Source organism: Neophocaena asiaeorientalis, unplaced genomic scaffold (assembly GCF_003031525.2).
Source record: "Neophocaena asiaeorientalis asiaeorientalis breed wild unplaced genomic scaffold, Neophocaena_asiaeorientalis_V1.1 scaffold67, whole genome shotgun sequence".
Taxonomy (NCBI): Eukaryota; Metazoa; Chordata; class Mammalia; order Artiodactyla; family Phocoenidae; genus Neophocaena; species Neophocaena asiaeorientalis.
In genome coordinates, this window is record NW_020173731.1 from 13,143,175 (window position 1) to 13,165,318 (window position 22,144).

At 47.6% G+C, this 22,144-nt stretch overlaps 1 protein-coding gene across 1 annotated transcript; it reads left to right on the forward strand.

Moving 5' to 3' along the window:
- The first annotated feature begins 9,829 nt into the window (after positions 1–9,829).
- Positions 9,830–22,010, forward strand: CHIT1 (chitinase 1). Its single transcript, XM_024751096.1, is given in 13 exon segments — positions 9,830–9,854; positions 11,144–11,173; positions 13,390–13,591; positions 14,173–14,229; positions 15,817–15,982; positions 16,189–16,313; positions 17,000–17,078; positions 17,081–17,128; positions 19,099–19,284; positions 19,595–19,708; positions 21,018–21,144; positions 21,670–21,827; positions 21,829–22,010. Coding segments are annotated over 13 exon segments (1,404 nt in total). The 3' UTR covers positions 21,916–22,010.
- Positions 22,011–22,144: the final 134 nt, after the last annotated feature.

Below are 22,144 nucleotides of genomic sequence, written 5' to 3' on the forward strand. Positions count from 1 at the left end.
TCTTCTGCTTCTTTCTTTCTTCTCATTCTTATATTCCCATTACATGTATGTTACATCTTTTGCAATTGTTCCACATTTCTTGGGTGTTCTTTTATTTTTAATTCTATTTTTCTTTTAAAATTTCAGTTTGGGTAGTTTCTTATTTTTTAAAATTTATTTATTTATTTTTGGCTGTGTTGGGTCTTCATTGTTGCACGCGGGCTTTCTCTCATGGCAAGCAGGGGCTACTCTTCGTTGCAGTGCGCGGGCTTCTCATTGCGGTGTACTTTCTTGTTGCAAAGTGCAGGGTCTAGGCATGTGAGCTTCAGTAGTTGTGGTGCACAGGCTTAGTTGCTCTGCAGCATGTGGGATCCTCCTGGATCAGGGCTCGAAGCTGTATCCCCTGCATTGGCAGGTGAATTCTATTTTAAAAAAATAAATTTATTTTTATTTTTGGCTGTGTTGGGTCTTCGTTGCTGCACACAGCCTTTCTCTAGTTGCAGCCAGTAGGGGCTACTCTTCATTCCAGTACATGGGCTTCTCACTGCAGTGGCTTCTCTTGTTGCAGAGCACGGCCTCTAGATACATGGGCTTCAGTAGTTGTGGCACGCAGGCTCAGTAGTTGTGGCTTGAGTGCTCTAGAGCACAGGCTCAGTAGTTGTGGTGCATGGGCTTAGTTGCTCCATGGCATGTGGGATCTTCCCAGACTAGGACTTGAACCCACGTCCCTTGCATTAGCAGGCAGATTCTTAACCACTGCACCACTAGGGAAGCCCTGGGTAGTTTCTATTGATATCTTCAAGACCACTGATTCTTTCCTTGGCTGATTCCAGTCTACTGATGAGACTACCAAAGACATTCGTCTTATCTTTTACAATGCTCTTGATTTCTGGCATTTTCTTTTGATTCTTTCTTAGAATTTCCACCTCTCTGCTTACATTACCCGCCTGTTCTTGCATGTTGCCTACTCTTTCATTAGAGCCTTTAACATATTAATCATAGTAATTTTAACTTCCATATCTGCTCATTCAAAAATCTGTGTCTTATCTGAGTTCGGTTCTTTTCAAACTGTGTTTTTACTTGCCTTTTATCATGGCTTGTAATTTTTTGTTGAAAGCTGGACATGATGTATCAAGAAATAGAAACTGAAATAATTAAGCTTTTAGTATGAGGAATGGGACTGAGTTTCATGTTTAATGTAGCTGTAAGTGTCAGAGGCTTCAGTGTCCCCTACTTTCCTTGTTTGTTTGTTTGTTTCCTCTCTTGTTGTCCTTGGCTTTCCCTTAGAATTCCTTCTTAAATAGAGTCTGTGTCTTGCAGCTCTCTCATTTGTAATTCACTGTTATAGGTAATCCACTAGAACTTTGTTGATTTGCGGGCAAATTGTTGGGGAGGGGATGCATTCTATAATCTTATATAAATCTCAGCTTTTTAGTTGGGCCTCAGTCTCTGGGCTGTGCCCTTCAAAAGAATTTCTTAGCCTTTGTGTTTACTCCGTTTACATGAGACAGGAAGACTAAAGGGGGCCAGAGTTGGCTAACTGATTTTCTGCAGCTCAGATAAAGCTCTGGTAAAGTAATTTCCCTTAGAGGACAAGTTTTTGTTATGGACAATGCTCCAGGCCTATTTCCAAATAATTGCTTTTCCTCTCCCTTTGCAAGGAACATTAGATTTTTTTCCCCAATCTTTAATGTGAGAACTGGGTGGAGCTTCTGGAGGTAAAACAAAGTGTGCCCTAACTTAGACTGAGCCCTGAGAAAATTTTAACTCTCAAGCTAGTTCATGCTGCGTCTCCAAAAATTCATCACAATCACTAAAGTGTTCCTACCACTTTATTAAGAAGCATAGAATCAGTTAGGAAACATATGAGTTTATTTCCTTTAAAAAATGAGCTAGAGATAGCCTCATCCACCAGAGGGCAGACAGCAGAAGCAAGAAGAAATACAATCCTGCAGCCTGTGGAACAAAAACCACATTCACAGAGAGACAGGAAGAAAAGGCAGAGGGCTATGTGCCAGATGAAGGAACAAGATAAAACCCCAGAGAAACAACTAAATGAAGTGGAGAGAGGCAAACTTCCAGAAAAAGATTTCAGAATAATGAAGAAGGCAGCTGCTAACAGCGATAAAAGAGGAAATCGACAGTAACACAATAATAGTGGGGGATGTTAACACCTCACTTACACCAATGGACAGATCATCCAAAATGAAAATAAATAAGGAAACAGAAGCTTTAAATGACACAATAGACCAGATAGATTTAATTGATATTTATAGGACATTCCATCCAAAAACAGCAGATTACACTTTCTTCTCCAGTGTGCACGGAACATTCTCCAGGATAGATCACATCTTGGGTCACAAGTCAAGCCTCAGTAAATTTAAGAAAATTGAAATCATATCAAGCATCTTGTCTGATCACAATGCTATGAGATTAGAAATGAATTACAGGAAAAAACCATAAAAAGCACAAACAAATGGAGGCTAAACAATACGTCACTAAATAACCAAGAGCTCACTGAAGAAATCAAAGAGGAAATCAAAAAATACCTAGAGACGAATGACAATGAAAACACGACAATCCAAAACCTGTGGGATGCAGCAAAAGCAGTTCTAAGAGGGAAGTTTATAGCTATACAAGCCTACCTCAAGAAACAAGAAAAATCTCAAATAAACAATCTAACCTTACACCTAAAGGAACTAGAGAAAGAAGAACAAACAAAGCCCTAAGTTAGCAGATGGAAAGAAACCATAAAGACCAGAGCAGAAACAAATGAAATAGAAACAAAGAAAACAGTAGCAAATCAATAAAACTAAAAGCTGGTTCTTTGGGCTTCCCTGGTGACGCAGTGGTTGAGAGTCCGCTTGCCGATGCAGGGGACACGGGTGCATGGCCCGGTCCGGGAAGATCCCACATGCTGCAGAGTGGCTGGGCCCGTGAGCCATGGCCGCTGAGCCTGCGCGTCGGCAGCCTGTGCTCCGCAACAGCCAAGACTGAACCAGGAAGAAATAGAAAATATGAACAGACCAATCACACGTAATGAAATTGAAACTGTTATTAAAAATTCTCCAACAAACAAAAGTCCAGGACCAGGTGGCTTCACAGGTGAATTCTATCAAACATTTAGAGAAGAGCTAACACTCATCCTTCTCAAACTCTTCCAAAAAATTGCGGAGGGAGGAAGACTCCCAAACTCATTCTATGAGGCCACCATCACCCTGATACCAAAACCAGACAAAGATACTACAAAAAAAGAAAATTACAGACCAATATCACTGATGAATATAGATGCAAAAATCCTCAACAAAATACTAGCCAACAGAATCCAACAACACATTAAAAGGATCATACACTATGATCAAGCAGGATTTACCCCAGAGATGCAAGGATTCTTCAATATACACAAATCAGTCAGTGTGATACACCATACTAACAATCTGAAGAATAAGAACGATATGCTCATCTCAATAGATGCAGAAAAAGGTTTTGACAAAATTCAACACCCATTTATGATAAAAACTCTCCAGACAGTTGGCATAGAGGGAACCTACCACAACATAATAAAGGCCATATATGACATCATTCTCAATGGTGAAAAACTGAAAGCATTTCCTCTAAGATCAGGAACAGACAAGGATGTCCACTCTCACCACTATAATTCAACGTAGTTTTGGAAGTCCTAGCCACGGCAATCAGCAAAGTAAAAGAAATAAAAGGAATACAAATTGGAAAAGAAGAAGTAAAACTGTCACAGTTTGCAGATGACATGATACTATACATAGAGACTCCTAAATATGCCACCAGAAAACTACTAGAGCTAATCAATGAATTTGGTAAAGTTGCAGGATACAAAACTGATGCACAGAAAACTTTCATTCCTATACACTAATGATGAAAAATCTGAAAGAGAAATTAAGGAAACACTCCCATTTACCATTGCAACACAAAGAATAAAACACCTAGGAATAAACCTACCTAGAAAGACAAAAGACCTGTATGCAGAAAACTATAAGACACTGATGAAAGAAATTAAAGAAGCTGGAAAGCATGTGGAGAAAAGGGAACCCTCTTGCACTGTTGGTAAGAATGTAAATTGATACCACCACTATGGAGAACGGTATGGAGGCTCCTTAAAAAACTAAAAATAGAATCACCATATGATTCAACAATCCCATTACTGGGCATATACCCAGAGAAAACCATAATTCAAAAAGACACACACACACCCAAATGTTCATTGCAGCACTACTCACAAAGAGGGGCCAGCGGCGGGGTGTGGGGCTGGTGGTGTGATGAATTGGGCATTTGGGATTGACATGTATACACTGATGTGTATAAAATTGATGACTAATAAGAACCTGCTGTATAAAAAAATAAATAAAATAAAATTCAAAAAAATGAGCTATATACACAAAGCTTTGGTAATGCTAATTTTAAAAAAAGGAAAACTCAAATGCCTAGAAATGGGAGGGAGAATTATAGACGAGTATACATGGGCACAATGTACAATGAGTCCTGCAAGGCCAAGCCCAGCTCAGTTCGGAGCCTGTGATAGCGCATCCCATGATGATACGGGGAGCTCACGGGAGAGGAAGCTGATACTTATAGAGTTCCTCAGTCAGCAGGCAGTGAGTGGGTGGAAGCACCCGAAACAGAAGGCTGTGCACCCCCCTGATTGGGAGATGAGATTTCATAATAATGGGGCAATGGGCCAGAACCATGATGCTGCCACACAGAGCCTTTTTGGACCAGCCTTCCTTGCCAGAGGGAACCCATCACAGGGGGACCAGCAGACCTTGGCCCAAGGCCCCAAGCTAAAGTCCACTGCCCTTGCACATTTAAAGCCTTGAATAACGAGGAATCTCAGCTTCAACAAGTTTGGTGGAAGATAGAAAAGGCTCAGGGCCCATTGTGGGGATGGAAAATTCTCCCCACCCTCTCCAGCATTTATTATTTCCAGATTATGGAGGTTCCTTTAAAAACTACAAATAGAACTACCATATGACTCAGCAATCCCACTACTGGGCGTATACCCTGAGAAAACCATAATTCAAAAAGAGTCATGTACCAAAATGTTCATTGCAACTCTATTTACAATAGCCAGGAGATGGAAACAACCTAAGTGTCCATCATCGGATGAATGGATAAAGAAGATGTGCCACATATATACAATGGAATATTACTCAGCCATAAAAAGAAATGAAATTGATCTATTTGTAATGAGGTGGATGGACCTAGAGTCTGTCATACAGAGTGAAGTAAGTCAGAAAGAGAAAGACAAATACTGTATCTTAACACGTATATATGGACTTTAAGGGAAAAAATGTCATGAAGAACAGGTGTAAGACGGGGATAAAGACACAGACCTACTAGAGAATGGACTTGAGGATATGGGGAGGGGGAAGGGTAAGCTGTGACAAAGTGAGAGAGTGACATGGACATATATACACTACCAAACGTAAAATAGATAGCTAGTGGGAAGCAGCCACATAGCACAGGGAGATCAGCTCGGGTGCTTTGTGACCACCTAGAGGGGTGGGATAGGGAAGGTGGGAGGGAGGGAGACGCAAGAGGGAAGAGATATGGGAACATATGTATATGTGTTATTGATTCACTTTGTTATAAAGTAGAAACTAACACACCATTGTAAAGCAATTATACTCCAATAAAGATGTAAAAGAAAAAAAGAAAATTCTCCCTACCAGTGAGAAAAGGCTGAAGTGTGAGTGATTCTCAAGGGGATTTGCATTTTGAGAAATGACCCCAGTGAGAAGCAGTACTTAACCTTGTAGGCTGCAAGCTCCACAGGCACAGGGGCTGTGAATTCATCTCAGGGTCCCCAGTGCCTGGCACGGTGCTTGTTATCTAAAAGGTGTACAGCAAACAGGTAGACTAACTTTTTTAAAATAATAAAAGTAAAACAGTAAAAGTAACGTGTGCTCATCATTAACAGTCAGAACATAATTGTCTGAGGTTAGAAAATCAGAAGCCCTCACTGCCACTCACTCTGATTTCTCCAAGTTCCTTTTTTTTTCTGTTTGTTTGATCTATCTTTCATGTAGGGACTCTTTCCTCAAATGTCTGGTGATCCTGCATTTCTTCCATATGCAATAGTGAGTCATCGCTACTGGAAGCTCCAGGGGCTTGGTGGCTTTTTATCTAAGGGCCCCCACTTTGGGGTGATGGGATAGGGGCATGGCTATTCTATTCAAGATGTCATTTGAGTTTTGGTAGTCTGAGTTTTGGTAACTTTTCTCTTAGGCTGGTTTGTTTTCCTGAGAGGAGTTAATGCTCTGCTTGGGGCTCTAGTGGAGGGAAGGGCTGGTTGGTCTGAGCATCCCAGGGATCTTCATTTAATTCCCCTGTCAGCAGTCTCAGTCTTCAGTCTGGTATCCCCCTTACCCCATTCCCCTCCACTCTCTGCTGGGCAACGTGTTCCCAAATGTACAGTCACTCTGGTTCATCTTGTATTTTATGGGGATGGAGAAGAAGATCTGGGGGTCTAAACAGTTCACTCATACCTACTGTTGTCAGCTTCACTCCACTTCACAATTTTCTTCTAACTCCTGTGCCTTTCCAGGGTACCTTGGCATGAATCCCCTGCTTCCTGTGCATTCCCCACCTGTTGGCTGAGGTTTCAGCTTTTTCAGATCTGCTGAGGGAGTTCCACTTGTTCATTCTGTTTCATCTTCCAAACAGCTGTTGATATCTCTCATCTATTTTGGTCCCCTCTTCCATTTACTTCATCCTAGTTGATTTATACCATTTTAATCCTTTAACTGCTATTTTGAGGGGGTTTCAGAAGAGAGTGGAGATAAACACCTGTGTTCAATCTGCCATGTGCAATGGGTACACTGTGCTTTTTCCTTTTAACAGTATATTGAGAAAGTGTTTATTTCTTTGTAATTGGGTATAGAATTCCAGGCTCCAATAGGCAACACATAAATCTATTTTAAGTTTATGTTGCTTAATGCTGCAAAGTATACAATGAACATTATTTTACACTAACAATTATGTGTAGAAATAAAGGAGAGAAGAATAGAAGGACAGAGAGAAAGAGAGTGAGAAAGAGAGAAGGAAGGAGGAAGAGGAAAGGGGTCTACATGGAATGTCAGGCTCTGAAGGAGGGAGTGGGGGAGAAGCTCAGGGAAATGAATGGGCTGTAGTTCTAGCCTTGGCCCATATACTACCTAGATCCAATCCTCGCCTCTCATTTCTGGTACCCACTGAATGCCAACTGCCTCATACTCAAACGTGTTGTTATTTGTGAGAAAAGCAGCTTCCACTGGGATGTGGTCTACCAGGATCAGGAAACAAGCTGACGTTTGGACAGGCAAGGCCACAACCTGCATGGCCAGAGAGGGCTCCGTGTGCCCTTATGACTGAAGTCCACAGTATCCAGCATCCACGAAGTCCACCCCTGCCCGGGGCTCAGGCCCATCAGAAGATGCCCAGATAGAAAAGGGAAGAGCCTGGGAGCCTTCACTCCGGCTCTGGCTCCTCTTTTATCCAACTTTGGGCAAGTTTGCAAGAAACAGAAGCTTTGGCTTCTGTTTCTTCAACTGCAATATGGGAGAATAGCTTCTGCTAATAGCTGAGAGGTTTTATGGGGAGGTTGGCACTTCTCACATCAACCAGATACTTTCTGAGCACTTGACATTGAATGGTGAGAGGACTGAGGAAACAGCATTCGATAATAAACTCAATATTTTCAGGTATTTGTTGAGGATTATTCTCCGTGCTGGCCACTGGGGTTGTCAGTGCACAGTAGTGGACAAACAGACGTGGTTCCCACCCTTGGGGCTTCCAGTCTAGTGAGAAGGACACACATTCAATTCATAAACTCACAAAATAAGTACATAATTTCAAATTAGGATAAGGGCTAGGAAGGAAAAGAGCATTCTGCTTCAGGAGAGAGTAGCAGGAATGAGGTAGTCAGGGGGAAAGAAAAGAAACAGCTACATAAACCAAGGTAGTAATGCTAATGGCGGGGCTACTGAGCACAGTGGAGACCCCAGATAATTGGGGGCAGGTCAGCACTTAGAGTGACTCAGAATCCTGGGCACCACAATGCAGGGTCCTTTCGGTGACATGAAGCCGAGTCAGGAAAGCTCAAAGCTGACAGGTCAGCTATATGTACCGGAGAATGGGGCAAGATAAGGAGGCCACCTGTCTCTCTGGAGAAGCCTCTCAAAGTCTCCTGGTTTTCACTTTCCACCTTCTCCCTTCCCCTTCTGCCCACGTTCCAAGACCTGAGGCAGCTCTATAGACCTCAGGTGATTCTGAACAGGCTCCTTGGCAGGATCCCTAAGTGAAAGAGAAGGCAAGGACACAGGGACCGTCCATCTGGGCACAGAGCTCTGACCGCCTCAGAGACCTCACAGAGGTTACCAGGGCCCTGATCTCTGACACCAACAGAGACTGGGCAGGAGTGTCAGGGCTGGGCAGCCCCAGGAATAAGAGCAGGCAGTGCATTAATAACCATCCTCTGAGGACTTCTCCTTACAGATGAAGAAACTGGAGTTCAAAGAAATCACGGAATGTGCTCGAGGTTACACAGATAGTAAATGACAGAGCTGGGATTCAAACCCAGGCAACTTGACTCCAGAGTCTGCTGCCACTGGACGTTCCCACTCAGCCATTCAGGCCACTCACATTAAGGTCTAGGACCAAAGAGAAGATCCCCTAGAAGCTCAGAGTTTTGCCAGGACCTTGGAGTTCATATACGCACTGGCCATTGTCTTCAGACAGAATAAGTAACATGTCCCAGTAGGTCCTGCAGTGGCTGGATGCTGCCCCCTCCCCCAATATCTCCACCCAGCACCTCAGAATGTGACCCTACTTGAATAAGGGTCTATGCAGATGTAATTAAGGTGGGAATCTCAAGATGAGATCACCCTGGGTGGTCCCTAAATCCAATGACAAGGGTCTTTATATGAGGCAGAAAAGAGGACATGCAAAGACACAGAGGAAAAAGCCTTGTGAGAATGGAGACAGACATCGGAGTGATGCTGCCACAGACCAAGGAACACCAGAAGCCATCAGAAGATGGAAGAGACAAGGAAACATTCTTCCCTAGAAATTCTGGAGGAAGCATGGCCCTGCCAATACCTCGATTTCAGACTTCCGGCCTCCTGAACTGTGAGGTAATAAATCCTGTTGCTTTAAGCCGCCTAGTTTGAGGTTATTTGTTACAGCAGCCACAGGGCACTGATAGATGTCCCTCTGATTCTTCATAAGAAACACAGGCATTTAAAAACATTACTGAGCTCGTAGTTGCTATTTATCATCATGTATTTTCTCAATGGATATAAAATATTCCTATCACATGGATAGTAATACAAATATTACTATTGTGAAATATAGATTATACGTGCAACACTATCGTCTTACAGAGAGATGACCTAAATTCCAGAGAGGGCCCTGGTAAAGCAAGCCGGCAGGCTGGTCTGGAAGACTGCTCCCCTCATTCATGAGGTGTTTCTCTTCCTCCAAAGCCTGGGGCTGCTGGTGGTCCTCACCAGCCCACACAGAGAAAATCAGAATCAAACTTGCCCAGCAGAAGGTTTAGAAACACTTCCATCTTCCCTCCCTTTGCCTCCTGGCTTGGCAATGATAAGAGCCCAGGTTACACCTTGTGATTGTTCCAGAAAACCAAGCATTGCTAAAGGGCATTATGTCAGGTGTCCCCAGTCCGTGCTACTTGGCACCCTAGACCTCCATACCACATCCCCTGCCCCTGTCTGACTTCAACACCCCTGGCTGTGGTGGGACAGGGAGGCCTGATGAAAGGAGGGCAGGACCTGGTTAGCTGGTTGCGTGGGCTGGAGTCTGTCACTGAGCCAGCACCATGGTGTGGTCTGTAGCCTGGGCAGGTGAGTGGGTGCTGTCGGGGAGCATGGGCTGCGCCCCGGGAGCTGTGGGGAAGTGGGGATGTGTATGTGAAATGGCTCCTTGGTGCTGTGTGTAAGGAAGCAGAAGCTTTCAGGAGAACTTTGGAGGGTCATTCCATTTCTCTTTCTGCTGCCAGGCTTGCAGTCCCTGTGGGCTCCCCCCTGAGGTCTTTCAGCCCAAGAGGCTTTGTGTTGCAAGGAAAAGCTTTTCTCAACAGGCTGAAAATGACTTTTCCTCCTGTTTTGGAAGCCCAGAGTCAGTGAACCCCTCGGCATTGGGTGGTTTTGTGTTTCCTGTGTTCTGAGGCCCCCTACTCTCCAGGGGTGCCCACTGCCAAGGAATTCTTCCCCACCCTGATGCTGGTTGCCCTGCAAAAGGCAGCCTGGGAGCCATGACCCTGGGTGCCCTTACAAATTTTCATGCAGGTTTTATTAGGTTAATGGGAAGACCCAAGGTCTCCAGAGAGGTGAAATAAATACTTTTAAAGGAGTCCCACTGAGGCCTACGTCTCCAAGGATATTGGTAACTCAGCCAACCTCTTGTGCAGCGTGGCAGGAAAGCAGCAAAAAGTAGTCAATTGTGGCTGTGAGCAGAGGTACAGAGACCTCACCTAGAGATGAGCTCTCTGGCCTAGCCCTTCCAAATTGGCTTTTTTCATCCTGAGGACAGGTTTTCTACTTATTTCAAAAGAGAAACCTTCTCTCTAAAAAGCTTAAAAGTCGGGCTTCCCTGGTGGCGCAGTGGTTGAGAATCCACCTGCCAATGCAGGGGACACGGGTTCGTGCCCCGGTCTGGGAAGATCCCACATGACACGGAGCGGCTGTGCCCATGAGCCATGGTCGCTGAGCCTGCGTGTCCGGAGCCTGTGCTCCACAACGGGAGAGGCCACAACAGTGAGAGGCCCGCGTACCGCAAAAAAAAAAAAAAAAAAAAAAAAGCTTAAAAGTCAGTGGTTTTCCTCGAATCTTCCTAAATCCACACTGCCCTCTACTAATGTTCTAGAGAGGGAGTAGTCTCAGCTCATGGAGACTTCCATCAGCTCTGGGACTAGCCCAGGCCAGGTAGGGCCCCCTGCTGTCTGGCTTGGATGAAGGGATGGACACAGTGCCCTCCTGGGTCCCTTGTGGGCAGAGGAAGCTGGATTTGTAGGAAACTGTCCTGAGCCCACCCCCATCCCTGACCACTTCTCGCTCCTGCGCTTCGATAGCCATAGGGCCTGGGAAAGTAAGAATGACATCTTAATCTCTGCCTTCTCTTTTGCGCTGTTCAGGTTTGATGGTTCTGCTGACGATCCAGTGGAGTGAGTGGTGCCTTGAAGCTAGCCCTGGGTTCCCTCAGCCCCATTCCCTGGGCCCTGCTACCCTCTCCCATTCACTCCCCCAACACCTATGTCCACCCCAAGAGCTCTTGCCAGATTTCAGTGGGTTCTCGCCTCCAAAGCTCCGGCCCCTGCAAGTGTCCTTGTCCCCATAATTGCCTTGCCATTCCTTCTTCTGGGAAGGTTCTAGCCTCCTAACCCACTAGCTGAACTCCTGTGTGTCCGTGGGGACAGCTTAAATGTCAGCTTCTCTCTGGTGTTTCCTGAGGTCACTTGCTCCAACCTCTGTGCTCTCATCGCACTGGAACCCATTTTACAGTATATATCACAGTGTTTCTAATTACTGGCTTAGGCGTCTCCCCTACCACCAGTAGGGGAGCTCTGAGCTACTGGAAGTAAGAAACCTAAGTCTTCTCCAGCTCCATGTCCTAGCCCCTTGGCTCAAGCAAGGACAGCACACTCTTTCCGTGTCTGTTGAACTGATTGCATGTGGAGCTTGGGAGAGCCAGGAGGGCTCCTTCTTGTGCAGGAGAGAACTCTCTGGGTGATGTTTAGCAACTTCCCTTCCTATCCCACACCACTCCCTGTACTCAGACCCTCATCCTGAGCCTGGGCTGTGGCACTGGACACACATTTCCCCTCTTCATCTCACAGGAGGGGACAGCCAGGTCCAGAGAAATAGCAAACATGGGGAAGAGAGAAAAGTTGAAGATTTCCTCAAAAGCTTTAATCCAAGCTACTTCTGGGCATATGGTGTGCTATGGTATGGGATGGTATATATTTATAATAATAGAATTTTGTGTGGGCTAAGGGTTAATGTATGCAAAGCACTTAGAACAGAGCTTACTTTCTGCCAGCACTGTTCTGAATGTTTCACATACATTAACTCTTCATTCACACAGTAGTCCTTAAGATAGGAGCAATCATCATTCCCATTTTATGAAGGAGAAAGCTGAATTATCTGGCTAAAAAGTTGCAGAGTTGGGATTTCAACCCAGGCATGAAATTCCAAAGTCCCTGCTGTTAACCACCAGACTTTGTTGCCTCTATAGTACAAATATTCATGCTCAATATTCAATATGCTATGGCAGGATATGATACAAAATAAAAAGAGCCTCCTGGCTCCTTTCTAGATGGTCCCAGGGACGTGTTCGCTGGGTTAATCCCCTGCTTCCTTCTTTTGCTTTGGGGAGTTCACCAATCCTCCTTCTATGTCACTCAGGCAACACCCCAGTCCCATCGGCAAACTTCACTCCCAGGTGAGCTCTAGTTAGGGCCAGTGACTACCCAGGAGCTTTGACTCCTCCTTCTGAGAGCCATCCATGGGCGCAGGGGTGTCTCCGCCAGCCCTTCATGCTCTGGGTTCCTACACACCCTCCTATAGCCACTTTGCACTGCTCTCCCTCCTCGTCCTCTCACTGGCCACATGGGGGCTGCAGGAGGGTGCAGAGAGACCCTGTCTGTGCAAAAGGAAATCCTAGGGTCTAGACCATGACCACAGACATGTTCCAGGCCAAACTCATCATTCTGCCAAGTCCCTGGCATAAAATGCTGGCGTGTACACACCACACGATCATAGTCTGCAAGGCTGGAAGAGCCCTCAGAGACCACACTGTCATTTTCAGATGGGGATCCCTAAGCCAAGGCTAAAGAGATCGGCCCAAAGTACACTTCTGGCAGCTGCAGGGATGAAGACGAGCATCTTTGCGTTCCGGTGTTCTGGTCAACTTTGCACAGTGCTGCCCTTGGTGGGAGCCATCACTGCTAGACAAGCTCCCATCTGGGAGGAGAGGCCCTGTACACAAAGCCATTCTACAGGGTATGGGGATGACAGAAACAAGCTGCCTTTTCCTAGAGAAAATATTCTCTTTGTTAGAACCTTGTCGGTGATATTAAACCAATTCTCTACAAGGGATAATAGTACGTAAATGCAAACCTCTTTAAAGCAAGACTAAAGAAACATAAACCCAGGCCTGTAACTGGGGCCTCCTCTCTGCCACTTTATATATTTGTATTTTAATTAACATTCTGAAGTATTCCAAGCCGTGATCTGAAAGTTCTGCCTCCCTGCCTCCAGCAGATGAAGGGCCATGTTTAACGTCTTCTGGCATGACATAAGTTCTGCCTCTGGGCAGAGGGTGCCAGTCCATAGCAGGCCCTTCTGATTGCCATTTCTTTGCTTTGCCCCAACTGGCCAGGCTCTGCGGCAAAACTGGTCTGCTACGTCACTAACTGGGCCCAGTACAGACAGGGGGCTGCTCGCTTCTTGCCCAAGGATGTGGACCCCAAGCTGTGCACCCACCTCATATATGCCTTTGCTGGCATGAACAGGCACCAGCTCAGCTCCATAGCGTGGAATGCTGAGACACTCTACAAGGAATTTAACAGCTTGAAGAAGATGTGAGCTGCAGTGGAGGAGGTGGGGATGGGAGGTGGAGAAGACAGGCACCTCCTCTCAAAGCCAGAAACCTTCTCCATTACTGCAGTCTGGCTGCAGACCTGCTGTGTGGCTTTGGGCGAGTCTCATCACTTCTCTGGGCTTTCCCGTGCTTATGTGGAAGAGGTGGGGGTAGATAGTGACTCCTTAAGTGCCCTTCCAGTTTCGGTCTCAGTGGAATCTGGACTGTGAAACTGTTTCCCTCCACTGGGAATGAGTGCCCTTCTATCTCCTAAAATCTATCTATCCTTCAGCTCAAGTGTTATCACTACCTTAATACAGCCTCTCTGAAGATCTGTCCTGATCTCTTGCTTTCTAAATTCCTTGAGTGTACGGCTCCCCAGCCAGATAAGAGGTCCTCAAAGGCAGGAATGTGTCTTTTCTTTCCCAATCTAGAGCTTCCCTGGTACAGAATATGACCATAGGGATTTATATATCCCCTACCTCACCCCACAAGCCCTGCCAGGCTCCTTGCTTCCTTGTTAGTGAGGTGAGCCCCAGGACCTGGCTGGATAAATTCTGGTGCTTCTCTTGTCTTTTCCAGGAATCCCAAGCTGAAGACGCTGCTGGCCACTGGGGGCTGGAACTTCGGCACCCAGAAGTGAGTTGTCTGTGGGCACCAATGTGGCAGGGCCCCTAGTGTGGAACTGGCTCACTGGCCAGAGAGTTCCCCAGTCGGGGAATCAGCCAGATAGAGGTGTAGCCAGGGTGAGGGAGAGTGGGAGAGAAGAGTGGACTCTGGGGGCTGACCTTCCTTCTGACTTCTTGGTACCTCCTCAGGAGGCAGTGGAGTGGGCTTAGCTTCAGGCCGTTATACATCCAGTCTTTTTTTTTTTGTTTTGCTGTACGCGGGCCTCTCACTGTTGGGGCCTCTCCCGTTGCGGAACACAGGCTCCGGACGCGCAGGCTCAGCGGCCATGGCCCACGGGCCCAGCCGCTCCGCGGCATGTGGGATCCTCCCGGACCGGGGCACGAACCCGCGTCCCCTGCATCGGCAGGCGGACTCCCAACCACTGCACCACCAGGGAAGCCCATCCAGCCTTGCTTTATATGCAGCACAGAGTCTGACCTCTTTCCAGGCCTCAGTCTCTTCCTCCATGAAATGTGTAAAGGGAGGGTCTCAACTAATCCCAGACAACATATAATGTCTATATTTTCTGAGCTCTGGAACAGTATGTCTGAGAATTTTTGTTCCCTTTCTGGGTGTCAAAAGCAGTCTGTGAGATTGAGCTTGGATGCCAGAATATTGACATTTCCAGGACATTTTTGATGATTTATGGAGATAATGGAATGGTATATTTGGAACCATACTTTTCCTAGAAAGTGCTAACTGTAAGGTCCCCAAAATTCTAAACCAGTCTTTCTAATACTTTTTTGGATCATGAGTCCTTTTGAGAACCTGATGAAATTTATGACTCCTCTTCCCCAAACACTGCTTATACACAGATTTTTTCACTGAAATTCAGGATTCTCAGCCTGGGGTTCCCAGGCACACAAACTCCACTTAAGAACTGATGCTATTAGCTAATTTAAAAAAATAAATTAAAATAGAGACGGTCTACAAAACTCAAGACCCCCAAGAAGTCCAGGGACTTCTTGAGAAAGTAAGATGTGGGGAGGTTGTTCTTGGGGCACCTCAGGAATTGTAAAGAACTCTGGACTAGTAATAGTAATAACAAGAGCACGAAGCACTCTACAAACGTGAGTTAGAAGAATAGTAACCATGTTAACCTGCCAGGGAAGTAGAAGAGCAGGGCCCCAAGGTTACCCAGATCCTCACTGGCCTGCTGGGCTTCTCTTCCTCCTCATCTTAGAAACTGATTCCTCTTCTTTTTTCAATCTCCATGCTGGGTTGACAGCCAGCTCTGATTCAGGTTAGAGCAAATCCCTGGGCAGGGATGTGGCAGTAAGCTTCTGGAGGGAATTTTGGGAAGCAGAGCTCCTAGTGAGTCAGTGTGCCCCTGGTGATGTCAATGTTTGGGGGCACTTCTACATTGTCCCTTTCCCTTAGCCAGGCCCGTAACCCACCTGCAAATATCCCAGCAGCCTCTGAAGCAGCCCTTCCGGTGCCCTTCTGGCCTAGACAGCTGAGCACCGATATCTTGAGTAGTTTCTCACTTGCCTCTGAGAGAGCATGACCCACTGTCCTGTGTAAGACAGGCCCACACTGCCCTTTATCTACCCACAGGTTCGTGGATATGGTGGCTATAGCCAATAACCGACAGACCTTTGTCAACTCAGCCATCAGGTTTCTGTGCAAATACGGCGTTGATGGTCTCGACCTTGACTGGGAGTGCACAGGAAGCCAGGGGAGCCCTCCATCAGATAAGCAGTGTTCCATAGCTCTGGGGCAGGTACAGCTGGGTGAGATAGGGAAGACCTAGTTGGCCAGGGGGCCACATAGGTGCTGCTCTGCCCCCAGGCTCAGCTGCTTCATGTGTCTGCATAGCACAGACCAGGCCTGTGGTCAGTTTTCAGGCTCCTGTGTGGGAACATCTGCTTGGGGCTCACAGGGCTGCCTGTTCCCTGCCTGTGTGTTCACTCTGAGGTGCCCCTGCAGGACCTGGCCAGTACCTTTCAGCAGGAAGCCCAGGCCTCAGGGAAGGCACACCTCCTGCCGAGCACAGCTGTCCCAGCAGGACCACACTGCACAAAAGTTGGATACGAGGGGGACAACATTGCTCTGTGAGTCTCAGGCAGATGGCATGGACCCTGTGTTCTCTGCGGGGGAGAGAGACCAAAGGTAGGCTGAGCTTCCCCCAGAATGGAGCAGGGGCTCGCCTGCACCACCAGTAGACCCAGGGAGGGTTTCCTTACCACATCTGCTACTCCATCACTCCGGAGTCCCTCTCTTTGGAGCCTGGCCCTCAGTCTTAAAGTGAAATATCCCTGGGGGAGGGGGAAAGAGGGAAGCACTTAGCATCTCCAAGAGAATGAGTTCCCACGCCAGGCCTACTGAATAAGAGCCTGCACCTGAATGAGATTCCCAGGTGATTTATGTGCACAACTAAAGTTTGAGAAATGCTAAGCTAAATTTCCCTTCAAAATAGCAAAATAGCAAGAGGTGTCCTTGAGTGGACTCTGTCCTGAGGGTGCTGAGGGGACAGCTGGGAGGAGGATGCTGAAGACGTGAGCTGCCAAGAATGAGAATGGCCTGGATGACGGTGTGCGGGGGGCGGGCGTGGGGAGGGGGGAGACCGGAGGTGCTGCCTATGCTGCTGCATCTCCCAGAGCCAGGAGGGAGCCCGCCCCCACCATGCAGGTCTCTCCCCAGGCCACACACTGCGTGAGAGGGGAGGGAGGAGCAAGGAAGGGGTAGGGCTCCACCCTGCGCACTAGCCCCTCACTCTTTCTTCCCACGCCTCAGGCAGGAACCTGGAGTTCCTCAGCTTCATGGCCTATGACTTCCATGGCTCTCGGGAGAAGAACACAGGGCATAACCGGCCCCGCCCCCTGACGAGAGACAGGGAGAGAGCGGGGCCGTGGCCGAATTCAATGTGGTAAGTGGGAGGACGCCCCTGGCACAGGCCCTTGCCGGTGGCCCATTTTGAGCCTCGAAGAACCAAATGGAAGGGAAAAGCAGGATACCAAGCAGGGCATGGAGAAGCCAAGATATTTTTGTTTCTTTTGTGTTTGTTTGTTTGTTTTATTTTCCTGTTCCATGTCACTGCTGAGGAGAAACCTCACTTCTGTGTAGCATGTCGACTGATATCAGACACAGCAAACCAGTCTAGTTTGGGGACACATCAAACAAACCAGTGACTAACTGGGAGGCTGTCTTTGAGCTCAAGTTTCCAGCCAAAATGGCTTCTGCTCCCTTCATACACCCTCAGCCCCATTTCCTTCAAGATAATGGGTAGCTTTTGCTCCTTGGCACTGAATGTCCTTCTGGAAGGTGTTTTCTGGAAAGAGGTGAGAGCTTTCCCAAGTTGATAACATCTCAGGGCAGAACCACCCCTACGCCACCCCAGTCCCAGGAAAGGGAAGGCTTGGTTGTAGGCTGGAGTGGGTGGAGGTTTCCTGCCCAGCTCTTCCTCATTCAGTAGGCTAGACATTGTTTTACAAGCCCATTCTAATTTTAAAAGTCAAGATTGACTGTATCATTTCTCTTTCTTAACAAACAACAATAACAAAAAGCCCTAAATTAAAATGTTTGTTAATTTTGCGGAGCCCACATCTTTGTGTGTCAGCTGGGTGGAACATCTAGGACTTCCATGGCTCTTTCACAAATAAAGTGCACTTCTTCAGGCACTTGAGCTGAGCATCTAGACCTCACATTGCACCTGGCTCCTCCACCCTCATCTGGGAAACTGTGTGGGTCCCAGGAGAAGCCAGCCCAGTCAAGTGGGGAGACATACAAAGACATTCAGCTGAGAGGTGAGGGGGTTGAACTCCCACTGGCACAGTGCTCTCCAAGCTGTGTGCCCTGGATCCATGTGGGGGAAGGGAGGCCTTTATCCTCCTACAAAGAGGCCTTCTACTCTCCATACTATGTGCCCTGCATGTTGCTTCTGGCCAGAGGGGTGACTTTTCCAAATTTGCACAAAAATGCCACAGAACTTAGCAGGGTGCTCTGACCTCTGCCCTCAGAAAGCTCCAGTCTGATCAAAGATAAATCATATGGACCAGCAAAACCAAATACACGTAAATCAATACAGTGAAAATACCTAAGTGCTAAGAGGTTGCAGGGTAACTAGAAAACCTGGACTCAAACAGGGTGCCTTCTTGGGGAAAGTGAGCCTACCATCCTGGTTTGAGGGAAGAGTCTTCATTATTTGTTTATTCCACAGAGTTATATTGGGTACCTCCTCATGTCACAGGCCTGGGGGTGTCATGTCAAGTAATACATGATGGGGGAAGGTCTTGTGCAGAGGCGGTGAAGAAGCCCTGTGCTCATTCGTTCTTTCTATTTGCACATCTTAGTGCCAAGCATTGTTCTAGGCACTGAGGATACAGAGATAAAATTCCCTGCTCTTGTACTGAGGGTGAAACAACAGCGATGGTAATGATCACAATTATAGCTCCCCTTTATCGCACTATGTTAGACTTATACATGCATTATATCTTTTAATTCTCACCATGCCCTTAGTGACAAATATTTTTATCATTTCCATTTTATAGACAGGAAGCTCGAGGCTCAGCAAGATCAAATAAGCTGCTGAGTAAGGCAGAGATCGTTGTTTACTGAGGTATCCCAAGCACCTAGGACAGTGCCTGGCACACAGCTGGCCTTCAGTAAATATTTACTGAGTCAATGACTGTTTGACTCCAGAGCCCATGCTCTTGGCTATAGGGCCATGCAACTTCAATCACTGTGGTTCAGGGTCTAAGACAGGATCTAAAGAAGATGGGGAAGGGCTGGAACACTAGTAAATGCTCATGAAACTCCTCTGGAGCCCCCAGGCTTGGATGATCTGAACCAGTCTAAAGGCAAAGAAAATTAGCCCTGACATTCCTCCTTCACCACCAGGACTCTGCCATGCAATGGTGGCTGCAGAAAGGGACCCCTGCCAGCAAACTGATCCTTGGCATGCCCACCTATGGATGATCCTTTACCCTGGCCTCTTTGTTGGACACTGGAGTGGGGGCCCAAGCCACGGGGCCTGGAACTCCTGGCCCCTTCACCAAAGACGGAGGACTCCTGGCTTACTATGAAGTAGGAAAACCCACAGCCACCCCGAGTATTGTGCAGAGCAGGGGCTTCTTCTCCCATAATTTCTGAATGAGGATGCTAGGCACAGTGAATTCTGGTTGGGTAAATTCCATCCCATGCCTGTCATCTTGGATTTATCCCTAACCCCAGGTGCCTCATTGAATCGCCAGTTCTAGGTCACTCAGTCGAGAGCTTCCTAGATTCTCCAAGCTTCTCAGACGGGAATATTTCAGTCTCTAGTCTCTTCACGACAGGGAGAAGGTGCTTGCGGCGCCTCCCACCTCCTTCCCAGCTCTTTCCTCTGCTCCTACAGGTCTGCTCTTGGAAGGGGGCTGGTGAGCACAGAATCAAGGACCAGAAGGTGCCCTATGCCTTTCAGAGCAACCAGTGGGTCGGTTTTGACGATGTGGAGAGCTTCAAAATCAAGGTGAGCCTTGGCCCTGCTGGGAAGGTGTGGTCCTGTGTGGGCCCAAGGCCTGTCAATAACATTCAATGACAGCATTCAGAACCTCTTCAAGGAGAAATATCCCAGCATTTCACAGATCTCCATGTGATACCATTTGGTACCATTATCACCTATTGATTAAGAAAAGACACAATGGCAAAAAAAATTGCTCTACATTGAGTATCTCTCTTGAAAGTATTTGTATTTTATTAAACACAAATTCTACAGATATATAAGAGGAGAAATACATACAGTAAGGCATATCATTTTATTCAGTCCATTGACAATATTTGGTGCATGTTCAAATTATAGATCCTTTGATTTACTTTTATGACACCCCCTCCATTCCTGCCTCAAAACTTGAGTGCGATTATCTGTTTCCATGTCTCTCTCTCCAGTGAGGTCATTGGCACCTGCAGAGGGACCTGCATTTGCTCATCTGCTTATCTCTTGTCAGTTATGCAGTGGCAGGTCCTTCTGGTGGTGTAGACAAAGTGCTCTGGAGAATTGAGGAGGCAGCATGATCCTGGCTGGGGGAGATGAGAGAAGGCATCATGGTGGAAGGGATTTTGAGAAAGTCTTAAAGCGGAGAAGGTGGGCCTTCCGGGGAGGAAAGCGCAGGAGAAAGACTTGATGGAGAGGAAAGGGGAAGCTGGCCTCTGAGAGCAAGGTGTACCATAGCTGGAACCCTGAGTGGGAACTGGTGTAGAAAGGGAGGTAGCTGGGAGGGACATTGGGGCCATCAAGGGTTCCGACCACCCCTACCCTGTAACCCCAGCCTCACGCCAGAGGTGAGCCATGGCCCCCTGGCAGGGCTAGGGCCAGGGAAGCCCACTTGGAGGGGACACACAGCCATACCCTAAAGAAGCCTCAGGGAACTGGTAGAGGTGAGAAGGCCCTCAGCGTGGACAAAAAGACATGAAGACAGGGAATGGATTCAGATCTTTGGGGAAGTTTAGTCGTTCCCTATGTCAGCCGAACTCGTCACAATCAGCAGACAGTACCACAAACACAACAGCTCAGCCCAGAAAATGCTGGGAAGTTAAGGCTGCCAACCTAAGGAAGGTCACATATCCCTGTACTCCTCACACCTCCACCCTCACGTCCACCCCTGGCCATGTTTATGTCAGGGCAGGGAGATTTGAGAATGAATCATGCCCAGCAAGGATAAGGACTCATGGACCTGGGGGTGCTGGAGAACGGAGGTCCCTGCCTGGATGAGGAAACCGGTTCTGGGGCTGCTGGCCGGGCTTCCCTGCTCTCCTCCACCCCCATCTCGCTCCTCACACAGGTCAGCTATCTGAAGCAGACAGGACTGGGTGGGGTCATGGTTTGGACACTGAACATGGACGACTTTGCTGGTTTCTTCTGCAACCAGGGCCGATACCCCCTCATCAAGATGCTGCTGCTGGAGCTGAGTGAGTATGGGGTCAGGGCACCTCAGGAACTGGCTTCTTCTGAGGAAATGACTTTGCCCCAGTACCGTGATTTCCCAAATTTCACCCCCAGGAGCTGAGGAAGCTGTAGAAATGATTCTCTTTTCACACTCTTCTTCCTCTTTCTGATTGTACCAATGCCTGCCCAGGGTGTCGGTAACCAGGGCTTCCCTCCAGAGGGCGCTCAGCCTCTCTTCTCAAGGCCTGCACTCAGCCTTCATTGTGACACCCCGCTGGCCCTCACCATTACTTGGTTGGGCTTTGCAGATGGTAGATAGCCATTGACTGCCTATGACACTGGTAGCTCCGGTGTTTTCTCTTGAGCTGTGCTCCAGCTGTAGGTGTGGTTGCTGTCTGGCTGTTCTCTGCCTTGGGTGTCTGACTATGCCCTGCCTGTAAGGTATGGGGTGTTGAGCTGCTGCTGCCTATGGTTGCTGCCTGTGTGCTTGGCCTATGGGTTTGGGATCTTTTGGAGGAGCCTTGGTTGAATCATCACTGTTTTCCCAGGTCGTCCATATATGTCTTCAGGCCCCCCAGAGCCTGAAGTTCCTGCACCAGGCCAGCTGTCTGAACCTGAGTATGGCTCCAGCCTCGGACAAGACACCTTCTGCCAGGGCAAAGCTGACGGGCTCTACCCCAACCCTCTGGACTGGTCCAGCTACTACAAGTTGTACAGGGGGGTGGTTGTTCCAGCAAAGCTGCCCAAGGAGCCTGGTGTTCAGCTCCTCTTGCAAATGCTGCACCTGGAGTTGAGTCTCCAAGGCCCCTTCGGCCCCAGCACCTGGGCAAGGGCCCAGGACCACTCCATAGCCCACCTCCCCAGCTCTCCCTGGCAGTTGCAATCTAGCTTCTTGTGTCTTTCCATATCCAAGCTTTCTGTTCTCAGCCTTGGTTTCCTCTTGTTCTGCTCTTCCTGGGCTGCCTATTTTACTTGAAAAATAAATCTTTGGTTTGCACCCCACTGCCCCCAGATGTGGTGACT